The sequence below is a fragment of the Oryza brachyantha genome, chromosome 3 (genome assembly GCF_000231095.2).
Source record: "Oryza brachyantha chromosome 3, ObraRS2, whole genome shotgun sequence".
NCBI classification, from domain to species: Eukaryota; Viridiplantae; Streptophyta; class Magnoliopsida; order Poales; family Poaceae; genus Oryza; species Oryza brachyantha.
Window position 1 is genome coordinate 23661840 of NC_023165.2, and position 12271 is coordinate 23674110.

At 40.6% G+C, this 12271-nt stretch overlaps 2 protein-coding genes across 2 annotated transcripts; both read left to right on the forward strand.

Moving 5' to 3' along the window:
- The first annotated feature begins 249 nt into the window (after positions 1-249).
- Positions 250-1245, forward strand: LOC102714082 (mitogen-activated protein kinase kinase 9-like). Its single transcript, XM_040522878.1, has one exon. The coding sequence runs from the start codon at positions 250-252 to the stop codon at positions 1243-1245; it is 996 nt and encodes a 331-aa protein (XP_040378812.1).
- Positions 1246-7760: 6515 nt separating this feature from the next.
- LOC102715381 (ribosome-binding factor PSRP1, chloroplastic) lies at positions 7761-10737 on the forward strand. The gene is made up of 3 exons (XM_015834554.2): positions 7761-8262; positions 9396-9842; positions 10267-10737. Exons 1-3 carry the CDS (start codon positions 7981-7983, stop codon positions 10501-10503), a joined length of 966 nt encoding a protein of 321 aa, XP_015690040.2. The 5' UTR covers positions 7761-7980; the 3' UTR covers positions 10504-10737.
- Positions 10738-12271: the final 1534 nt, after the last annotated feature.

A 12271-nucleotide genomic window follows, 5' to 3' on the forward strand; every position in this document is an offset into this window, starting at 1 on the left:
CCTATGTCACTTTCCAAGATAAATATCAAGGGTAAAAATGATTAGTAAAAAAAATGAGTGAGGTTTGATGTCACTCTCTTGGCACAATCAGCTCAACTGATAAATTAGTTTGATCTTTGATGTGGCTGCCAGCTAACTTAGCTATATATGGGCAGCCAAATTAACCTCTATCTATATTCACTAATGAAGGATTTGGTGTAGCTTAGTGTGCTAACCACTGTGATTAGTGAGTAATTAGGATTAGCAGAAATGGCGCTAACGATTAGAGAGAGGCGGGTCCCGCGGCTGCACATCTCGCTCGACCTCCCCTCCTGCGCCGGCGCCTTCCGGTACCCCAACCCGCCGGTGGCCGCACCGGCTGCTTCGACGTCGTCAGCGGCGGCGAGGGTTGGTGATCAGCAGCTCCGCTCGTCGGACCTCGACAGGGTGGCCGTCCTCGGGCGCGGGAACAGCGCCACCGTGTACAAGGTCGCGAACCGCCGCACGTCGGCGGTGTACGCGCTCAAGGTGCTGCACGGTGGCGGCGGCGGCGCGGCGGCTGCCGAGGCGGACGTCCTGCGGCGCGCGGACTCGCCGCACGTCGTGCGGTGCCACTCCGTCCTGCCGGCCGCCTCCGGCGACGCCGCGCTCCTGCTCGAGCTGGTGGACGGCGGCTCGCTCGCCTCCGTCGTGGCCCGCGCCGGTGCGTTCCCGGAGGCGGCGCTGGCGGAGGTGGCCGCGCAGGCCCTGTCCGGGCTGGCGTACCTCCACGCCCGCCGCGTCGTCCACCGCGACGTCAAGCCGGCGAACCTCCTCGTCACCACGGCCGGCGAGGTGAAGATCGCCGACTTCGGGATCGCCAAGGTCCTCGCCCACGCCGGCGACCACTGCACCGCCTACGAGGGCACCGCCGCGTACATGAGCCCCGAGCGGTTCGACTCCGAGCGCCACACCGACCCCTTCGCCGCCGACGTGTGGAGCCTGGGCGTGACCATCCTGGAGCTCCTCATGGGACGGTATCCGCTGCTCCCCGCCGGGCAGAAGCCGACATGGGCAGCGCTCATGTGCGCCATCTGCTTCGGCGAGATGACCTCACTGCCCGACGACGCGGCCTCGCCGGAGCTACGGGCGTTCCTCGCCGCGTGCCTGCACAAGGACTACACGAAGCGGGCGTCCGTCGCGCATCTTCTTGCCCACCAGTTCGTCGCCGGTAGGGACGTGGTGGCGTCCAAACTTGCGCTCCGGCGGCTTGTCACCGGAGCCTGAACCGGCAGCACCGCCTTAGCTTAGATAGCTTAGTCACTGACAAGTCATAATTTTATCTGGACATCGAATCTAGACAACTTACGAATACTACCTTTCATAACAACTTATTTTTCGATTTAATTTGATTGCTCGTTTTATTTAAAAAATTTATATAAAAAATTAAAATAATTAGTCACGCATAAACTTTTATTCATGTTTTATCATCTAGTAACAATAAAAATAAGTAATCGCAAAAAAATTAAATAAGATGAAGAGCCAAATATTATATCTAGAAACTAGACGATAAACTTATTTTGGTAGTTTTTTTCTTTGACGGAGGAAATACCAACTTTCCAGACATGTCTATGTTCAGCACTCTCTCGTAGTAAATAATTAAGCAATTATTGTCACTTAAGACTCCAAAAGTTTTTCTCCAAGACTTTGAATTTGAATTGGAACTTAACTCTTGCTGTAACTATAACTAGTATGTTTTCCTCTTTATAGAGTGGAATGAAATTTTTTGAACTCCTAAACGCTATGATTTTTACAAAAATCTTCTATATACAAATTTGTTATAACAATGTTTAAAATCTATTTTCCAAGTTTTGTAATACTCAAATTATTTGTTTGTATTCTCGAATTAAATTATTTGTTTGTATTCTCGAGTAGTTACCACAAATTACGCCCTGGCAATTTGGATATTTGGGATTCATTTCGAGCTAAAGGTACTTATATGGATGACGACAACAATTTAATCAAGACGCCTCTCCTCGTATCATCTTCTTCCTCAGACATTCAACCGTTATCTGAAAACGCGCTTCAGGTTTCAGATACACATAGTACTATTTTGGATATCACTTTGATGGATTAATTAGTCCCCACAGAGACCAGAGTCCTAGCAATAGCAATTTTCTTCTATGAACATATCCAAGAATTTTATGACGTAGCAAAAGCACGTCATCATCAAGCTATGATCCATTTCAGTTTCAGCAACACCGTCATCTGCTACGTCATCATTAATTACATTTGTAAATTTTTTAGGGTTTGGGTAATGGCATCATGTGGTCATCCTTGTTTTCTTTTACCTTGGAGGGACGTCTTCTAAAGAACAACGTAATTGGCCTGAATTTTTTTTAATAACATAAGCTCATAGAGACAGTCTTGTTTTTGTCATGTAAATATACCATTTTCTTGGTCTATTAACACCTCCACGCGCCCGCATCAGGATAGTAGGCTATATCAGGTCCAGGATTAATTTTCCTCTATATGCAAAAAATATTTTTCTTACATCATATGCACATTTAGGATGTCATTGTTTTGCTTTTTCAGCGAAAAAATTTAAATGATATATTTACAAATAAAAAATAATTTGTAAATAAAATTTATATATATATATATATATATGTTTTTAGCAATCTAAAAGTAAATGTTGAAAAATAAATTACGATAAAAAACCGCAAAATCTAATTAACTCTAATGTAAAGTTAAAATTTTAAATTTTAGTTTATAAGTATAAACGAAGCGAAAAATACGACAGATTTAGTTCTGGCCGGTATATAGGTCACCGTCTCTTCACCGCTCACCACCTTTACATGTTAGTATTAATCTATTTGCTCTAAAGTGTAATTAGCAGCGGCATTGGCCAATAGCCATCCACTAAACCCTACCGGCGGCTGGCTAATTCCATCGAAACTTCCATTACTTCTTTGCACTCTTGCTGTCACTCACTCACTAGCTCAGCCTGACATAATTCCACAGCGACATCGATCGATCAACCGTGGGTGACTTGCTCGTAGAGGTCACGACGTCGTAGCCTAATCAGCAGCTCAGTTTTAGTACTGCACACTGTCAACATCCCTCATATACTAACTCCTAATTACCTTGGGTTTTGTCGCCATAGTTCATTGTGTGGGCAGTTAGTTAGTTAGTTAGTTGGTGGTATTAGTTAGTTATGTCTGCCACGTGTCAGGCGTCAGAGACGCTCCACGGCGCGTTCCGCCGGGATATCATCGCTTGCAGCCGTGGCACCGAAAGCTGACCAGCAGAATAGCTTGCAAAGAATGCAGGGTTTCTGGATTTTGATTTTGTATGTTTCAAATTACAGTTAATTCTTAGCCAGGTTCCATGGTAATTGAGCAAAGTAGAGAATGATATAGGTTTTTCTGTAGGATTTTGAATTTTAGAGTGGGTTAAAATTGAGTTTTTTTATGGTACATAGAAAGTAGAGGTAATTTTTAGTGATGACTGAATGACACTGGAAATTGTTCACACCATAGGAGGCTTCAATTATTCCTAAGAGGAACTCCAAAAGATTAGCAATATCCATATGTAAATTTACATAGTATGGAGATCTGTAAAAAGGTGAAAAAAATTGTAAACAGGTGGATAATCCAACAGTCTATCCAAAATCAGAACCCTGTATATTTTGAATCTATTCCACATCATCACTTGTGGGCCCATGGTGATTAACAATAACAGAAACCACCGTCCAGAACTGGGAGGAGCGCGGGAGGGAGGTGGAGCGGTCGCGGGAGGGAGCTGCCGCGCGCGCGGGAAAGGGGGAAAGCGAGTGCCTCTCACTCTGGATAGATGCCGAACTGGAAAATTTTTTAACCGAGCAGGATACCGAGCGAGGCAAAATAGTAATTCTATTGTATGCTTCTTTTTGGATATTTTGTATAAATTTAGCTATCCAATTCTTATACACAATCTGTTGTTGGAGTTGCTCAGACCGTAGAGAAACTCAACACAAAATTGCAATTGGCACTATCAACTAAACATAATTAAATATCTGACGGTGGATTTCGCTAATATTCTAAGCTTTTTTTGCGGTATAGTAGAATAATAGTAGGGTGTACCTGGTGGTATAAGAGATTAATTTATGGAAAATGACTGACAGTGATTGCGCTTGATTAGTCTGATTAAAGATGAGAAAACCGAGAGAACATCAATTGATCCCTTTATGAATCAATCCTGGTCATTTCTTATACAAACTTACAAAGATAAAACGGTTAAACGTTGATAATGATGTGCATACATGGTGTTGGATCATACACAAGACTTTGCATAAGATAAATATATTTTTTTCTAGTTGTTGGAGTGTATAAAGTGAATTGTCCGTATTTCTCTAGTAGCTTACGCTTTTATGTGTAACTGGCTGGTGCATGCAACTTAAGATAGTATCAGTCCTGGCTGGCGCATAATTATATAAAATAATTGTAGCACCCACTCTAATATTCCATGATTTAGACTTGAGGGGGAGTGTTGGAGTGTATAAAGTGAATTGTCCGCCTTTCCCTATCAGCTTAGGCTTTTAGCTGCAACTGGCTGGTGCATGTAACTTAACACTAGTCATACTGCATTCGAGTACTTCATGAACAAGTAATTAATACAATTCCCTTGATCTGATCGATCGTGCTTAATTTACCTAAATAACTCAATTCAAGCGCAATTATGAAAGCAAGATAGTCTAAAGATATGCAGGGTCATCATTTGGTTGTTTCAAACAAAAATTTAAATGGTATATTTGCAAACGGAAAATAATTTATAAATAAAAAATTTATATACGTGTTTTCAACAATCTATAAACAAAAGATGAAAAATAAACTAGGATAAAAAACCGAAAATTAACTTCAAATTTAAGGTTAGAATTTAAATTTGGCTTTTAACTTATAAGCATAAGAAAAAAAATTGAGGCACATGTAGTACCAAATGCAATTCCTCAAAACCATAACCAATACTACCATTTTCAGATAATGCTCCAAGATACAAGTACCGCACAAAGTACTGTTCGTTAAAAATTAATGTGACTATAAACATCTTAAGGCTCCTTCAGAAAATAAAATTTCCTCTAAAATTTTCTTAAAATTCTTCCAAACTACATAGCCCCTTAGCCTTAACGTTCTGGGCGTCACCCTCATTCTGCATCTTCTTCATCAACACATTTTCAATAGCATATTTATGTTGGTCTGTACTAAAAGCATTCTCCTATCAAACATTTCATTTAATACATGAAATGGTTTTAATTTAGAGAATTTACCATCCTCGAGAAAATTAACTTTAGTATCAAAATCTACACTTAAAATTATTATAACGAAATACATAACACTAAATCCCGAGTTAACAAAATTAGATTAGCTTAATGTCTTAAAAAAATTACCAATCTATATGAATCAGCAGAACCAATCAAATGCAGAGCGATGCACACAATGTACTGCAACGACATTGATCGAGATGGAGGACCGAGAATCTCACGTGTGATTGGCCAGGGAGAATCTAATCAATTATATCCGCAGCCTTTGCTGTGTAACGAACTGAACAACTTCCATGTCACCCTGCATCTTCTTTAATACTCGTGCTTAAGCATATGCTCAGTGCCAGCCGCCACTAACAATTAAGTAATTAACAATCTAATAACGTTCAGCAAAATTAAGGAAAAAATTACTGAGGCCTATGAGAGAGGCGAGTGTCGACTGCTACTACAGTCGATTCTGTTAGCATGTCAATTTTGTGATGGATATAGGAAAGAGATATGCCAATATGGAGAGGTTAAATCTTGGATAAACAAACTTGTGGATCATATATACTCCCTCCATCCTTAAATATTTAACGTCCTTGACTTTTTATACACGTTTGACCATTCGTCTTATTTATTTTTTTATAAAATATGTAAAGTTATATATATGCATAAAAGTATACTTAACAATAAATGAAATGATATAAAAATAATTATTAATTATGTAAATTTTTTAAATAAGACGAATGATTAAACGCGTATTAAAAAATTAACGGCGTCAAATATTTAAGAACGGAGGTAGTATGTTGAGTTTAATTTTAGATTAAGTGAGACGGCTGTAGATTAGTTGATGATAACGACCCTAACTATTCGGCTGCGACATTTTTTTTTTTCATTTCAAATGTATGTTCTTTAATGTATTTTCTGGAGAAGGTTCCAATATTGTGTTCATGCATGCATAATTATATATAGTTTATAAATTTTTTTTATTCGTGCACCACCATAAAATGGTTAATCTGCGTAAATTGCATGAATTGGTATTTATAAAATTTAATGATTAATTGATGTGTGTATGCATTAATTATATATGTGAAATACGATCATCTACTAGAGGCAGCCGACATGAGACGTTCTTGATTTATGAACTCAGAGTAGATAAAAGATCTAGGAGTTATATTTTGGGATAAGTTTAAACTTTAACAATTGATTTTAATTTATTTTAGGATGGAGTAACTACGTGCGTAGTATATACACCGCAACTCAACAAGCTCACAAAGCTTGTCTCAAAAAGGAAAAAAAAATTACTATTTGCTATACTCCCAAATGGACAATGCCTACGTACCACTCGACCGGATTTTCATTCATATTTGTCATCTGGTTCTAACTCGGGCCTGTTTAGGATAGCTTAATATTCTGAGAAGCAACTGACGAGAAACCAAAATTTTAAAATCTAAAAAAGGTGAGTTTCTTGGCTTCTGATTTTCTAGTTCATTTTCTAGATTCTACAACTTTAGATTCTCATAAAATAAGTACGGTTTGTGAGAACTTCTGACTTCTATAGATTTTATGAGAAGTTGCAGCTGACAGAAGCTCTCCAAATAAGCCATCAAACTCTCTTGTGTACTATTTTTTCTAGGACAGATGGAGTATGTTGCGTTCTTTGTATAGATGAAGATTAATGATATTTGATTTTTTAATTGTTATTTAATCATATGAATAATGAAATTAACTACTATGAAGCTAAAATATACTTTAGGCCCCCTTTATTCAAAAGAAATTTATAGAAATTTTAGAGGATTTTATTTCTATAAGAATTTTTCCTACAAAACCCTTTGAATAAAAAGGAATAAACCCTATGAAATCCTATGAAATTCCTATGTAACGCATCTTCCAATACAAGTTGAAGGAAATTTAGCAAGAGGTAGAACCTCACGAAAAAAAATCCTATAAGTCTTTATCTCTTCTCAAATTCCTGTGTTTTTCCTGTGGTCCAATTAAATGGTCATTCCTACGTTTTTTTACATGTTTTGTAATCATCTGTTTCATACTTACATTCCTGTCAGAATTCTATGTTTTTTCTAATCTTTCGTTTTTTCATTCTCTTAAAAATTATAAACTTCAATATAAAAACTTCTTTTAGAAAACATACCACTATAAACATACACACGATTAGCGGACGATGACAGCCTATGTCTTGAGATGGCGCTCAATGTTCCTTTCCCTGGTATCGGCGCGACGTGCCGCAGCTGTTTCTACAAATTGGGCCGCAGCTGTTTATATGCATGCATCCTGAGAGGGCCAAGCGCCGGCCAGTCACTTGTAGCAGGCTGAATCCAAACCCGTGGATTTTAGATTCGTCGATTGATGCAGGCAGGCCATGCCTTGGTCCTTGTCGAGCCGACGGCGACGAGCTTGGCCGCGTCCCGAAAGATCTGCAGGGTGGGTGACACTGGATAAGACCAATCCACATCGCCATTTTTTTCACTCGTAGACGCGCTTGCGCTTGTCTGCTTTAGTCATCACTGGCTCTACAAGAGGAGGGGAGGGGCTTGTGCTTGTCTGATTGCCTCAGTGCTGCACGAAGAAGAAGTAGACGAGCAGCAGCAAGAACAGCAGCAATCTTGACGGGCTAGTCGATCGGGATACCCACAGTTCGTTCAGCCGTGACACCGGCGTGCGTCCTCTGCTGCTTCCTTCCGCCTCCGGTGAGGTAGGTTTCTTCCTTCTCTTCCTGCGCCGAGATGGCGCCCGCCGCAATGGCGTGGCCGTCCACTTCCTGCGCCGCCCTCAAGCCTCTCGCCGCCGCCCCGCACCACCGCCACCGCCGCCATGCCTGCCTCGCCACCAACCAGGCGGCCGTGCCCCTCCGCTCCGGCTTCCTTGGGCGCGCGCTGGTTGCCCGGCCGCGGCCGCGGCCGGTGGTCGCCGCCGAGAGGCCGAGCCGCGGCGGCGTCTCCGTGCGGGTGTCCTGGGAAGGGCCCCTCTCCTCGGTGCGCCTCATCATGCAGGGCCGCAACATCAAGGTACACCAACCACACTCCCTGCAAATCCGATGCTAATGCGAACCTGGATGAATTACTCCCCTCCATTGGCAATCTTTTGGTGTTCCAGAATCAGAAAGACTTTATCTTTTGAGCGATTATTACATTAGAGATTGGTAAAATAGAAGATAAATGCGTTGCGATTTGAAAAATAAGTGACAAATTCATTGATGTTCGAAAGAGTGAATGATATTATAGTCTTTGTATAGCTTTGTGTAGGGATATGTGAGGTATTTTAAAAACGAAAAAGTATTTTTTTGGGAGGAAGGGAAGTCTTACTAGTTACTCCGTACTACTTATTAACCGTTTCGATTTTTGACCGCTAATAACTTTTAAATAATTAAGTTATGCTGAGCGAAAGTTTGATGCATGTTGCCTGTTTTGATATTGATCGCTAACAATTTTTACATGATTAAACTACGATGAAGGGAAGTTTGATGTGCATGTTTAGGATGTAAAATACTTTAATAATATGGCTTCTTTGAAAATACTAATTAAACTTTTTAGAAAAGATAAGCGGTTAAAATTTAAGCATGAATGGTGTACAGTGGCAACTATTTGGGAGCTGCTAGAGTAAAAAGGACAAATTTTCTTTAGCAATTTGCTCTCCACCACAGTTGCATATGGGTCATGGGAGAGATTGGGCACGCAGGGAGTGTTCTTTTCGAATAAATAGATTAATTATCCGCGCATGGTATGATTTTTATTTAAAACTTTCTATACATGATTATTTTTATAAAACTGTTTTAAATCCATTTTCTTACTCTATATGTATCAGTCAATTCATTTGTTTGTACTGTGGTAGTATAATACTACCTTTGTTTCATATCATATGATTTTCTAGTCTTATCTAGATTTATTCATTGATAAATATATATAATTTGCATATATATATTTGCACTGTGGTAGTATAATACTACCTTTGTTTGTACTGTGGTAGTATAATACTACCTTTGTTTCATATCATATGATTTTCTAGTCTTGTCTAGATTTATTCATTGATAAATATATATAATTTACATATATATCTAGATTCATAAGCATCAATATATATTTATATACACACTTGTCAGTCCTGAAAAAATGGTAATGGAATGAAATGGACGGTTGTGCAGCTGACCGACAATCTGAAGGAGCACATCGAGGACAAGGTGGGGAGGGCGGTGGCGAAGCACAGCCACCTGGTCCGCGAGGTGGACGTCCGGCTGTCCGCCCGCGGCGGCGAGCTCAGCCGGGGCCCCAAGACGTCGCGGTGCGAGATCACGCTCTTCACGAAGCGGCACGGCGTGGTGCGCGCCGAGGAGGACTCGGAGTCCAGCTACGGCAGCATCGACCTCTCCTCCGGCATCATCAAGAGGAAGCTCAGGAAGATCAAGGAGAAGGAGACCGACGTCCGCCACCTCAAGGGGACCAAGGAGTGGAGGCCGGCCACGCCGCTGGACGTCGGCGACCTCTCTGACGTGGAGGAGGAGGCCGACGCCGTCGCCGACGCCGACGACGAGGAGCAGATCGATCTGGAGGAGGCCATCGGCGCCGAGGACGAGGAGACGACGGTCACCAAGGTATGCTAGCTTGCATCATACGATGCGATTTTATCGTCCTTTAGAAAGCATCTCGATGACTTCAAATTTTGATTGATTAGACTGGCTCTGATGGATAATATAATCCACACCGTTGGAATAGCTGTGATTAAATTATACACTAATAATATTAATATTAGGTGCAGTAGAAATTTAAAGACATAATATCATCCTTTTTATTGTAATCTTTATTGCCAAAAAAACAAAGTTACAAAAATAATATTAATCAATTAATTAATAAAATACCGATTATACTATTTTAAATCAACGGATAAGATTAGTTTTACTGATAGTATAATACTACCAGTAAAATGCATCGGAGAGATCCAATTTTGATAGGATATCAAATTTTAGTGCCATGCAAAATGCAAAGACTGATTTGGGGTGGAAATGCATGGATGCGCAGGTGGTGCGCACCAAGGTGTTCGAGATGCCGCCGCTGTCGGTGGAGGAGGCGATAGAACAGCTGGAGAACGTGGACCACAACTTCTACGCCTTCAGGGAAGAGAAGACGGGCGAGATGAACATCGTGTACAGGAGGGACGCTGGGGGCTACGGCCTCATCATACCCAAGGGCGATGGCCATGTCCAGAAGACCACCATTCCCAAGCAGCAGCAGCAGCAGCACTCCCTTGCTGGCTAGCCTAGCCTAGCTCATCGATCGATCTCTCCCAAACCTGCAAGTGTATTATCATAATCATCGTCGTCGTCATCTGATGTTTGCTAATTAATCATGTGAAACTGCTAACGCTGTCCATGCCAGGAGTGTCCAATGTGCAAGTGGTTTTGAGAGATAATAGTCCCGGATTTTACAGCGATGGCAGCTTTGTTTAACCAGCTTATTTTTGGTATATTATGAGTATGCTATTTGCTACTAGTATGATGGCATCGAGTCGCCTGAAATCTGCAAGATTTTCAGTCGATTTTGCATTTCTGATATTCAGCGCTATCAATCTCACAACTGTTGTGACAATCCAGAGGAGATGCTGGAGAGATTTCAGGTCACAATCTAGATGAGGTGCTGCAGGAATAGGAGGAGATGAAAGAAAAATTTCAGAACGACAATTGTGCATACTGTTGTCTGAGCCTCGACTCTTGAGTTTTAAGGGTTGTGATGGCTGTCTTCAAGTCGTAGATGCAGTTCGTTGAATGGTAGATTTTGTAGTAGCAGGAACAGGATAGTGTGGTGATATCAGAATATGGTGGTATTCATTTTAAAATCACTAGGAACTCTCAATCTAAGATTTGGGGAGAAATTTGATATTTTGATGGACCATAGATAAAGTTTGGGGAGGAATTTGAGAGTATGAGAATTTGGGGAGGATTTGGTGAGGAATAGGAAAGTGTGATGATATCAAACGTTTTTCATTGAGAAATATCGTGACTATAGATAAAGTTTAGACGCCAATTCACATCACCTTCTTATTGTCTTTGTCATCATTGGAGACGAAGGACACGGCGTTTCGCTGCAGGACAAATCTTTAGGGATCCAACAGCAAGAAAATTTGACTGCTTCAATTAATAATGCCAAGAATGAGGGAAACTATTTAGTCATCTGAGTAAATGTCCCCTAATTTGTTAAATACATCTAAATATGTTAATAATATATACTTCATCTGTATTTTAATATATGACACTGACGATTTATTTATATATTTGATCATTCGTCTTATTTTAAAAACTTACTTAATTATTATTTATTTTGTTGTGATTGGATTTATTATCAAATATATTTTAATTATAACTTAAATTTGTATATATTTGTATAAATTTTTTAAATAATACGAATGATCAAATATGTGATAAACAATCAACATTGGCATCTATTAAAATACGGATGTATTTTCAATTCTCTAGGCGTGCATGTTGTTTTTTTATAGCTGGCTCTCACAAGTGCATAATAATTAACTAGAATTATTTATTGAAGAAAACTTAATACCTCAGAACCATTTCCTGTCCTTAGAAGTGACCGTCTGGTGTGGCCTAAACTGGTAAAAGAGCTACTATCTACTTTGCATGACACAGTGGGATAAACTAGCCGGCAGAGAATCTGTTTTTTTTTTTGGAATTTTCACCCGGGGGGGGGGGGAGATTCCCCACCTACGCTTAAATTAGAACGGATCAAGTAGAAGGTACATTTACCGTATTTTCTACAGCTCGGCATAATACATCCTTCTAATGGGAGGTTACAAAACGATCTTCTATTTTAACCACATCGTTACATCTTGAACACACTGTCTTAGTAGTCTTGCCGGAGATGGTTCCAAATTGTTGAAAATCACGTCATTTCTATGGGTCCATAGTCTCCAGAAACACAGTATGAAGAAGGTTTCAAAATCCTTTTTTAAGAGTCGCGACGGTCTTGAGATTAGGTGCAGTTCTTTGGTAGTTGCTATACCAGGGGCGAAACC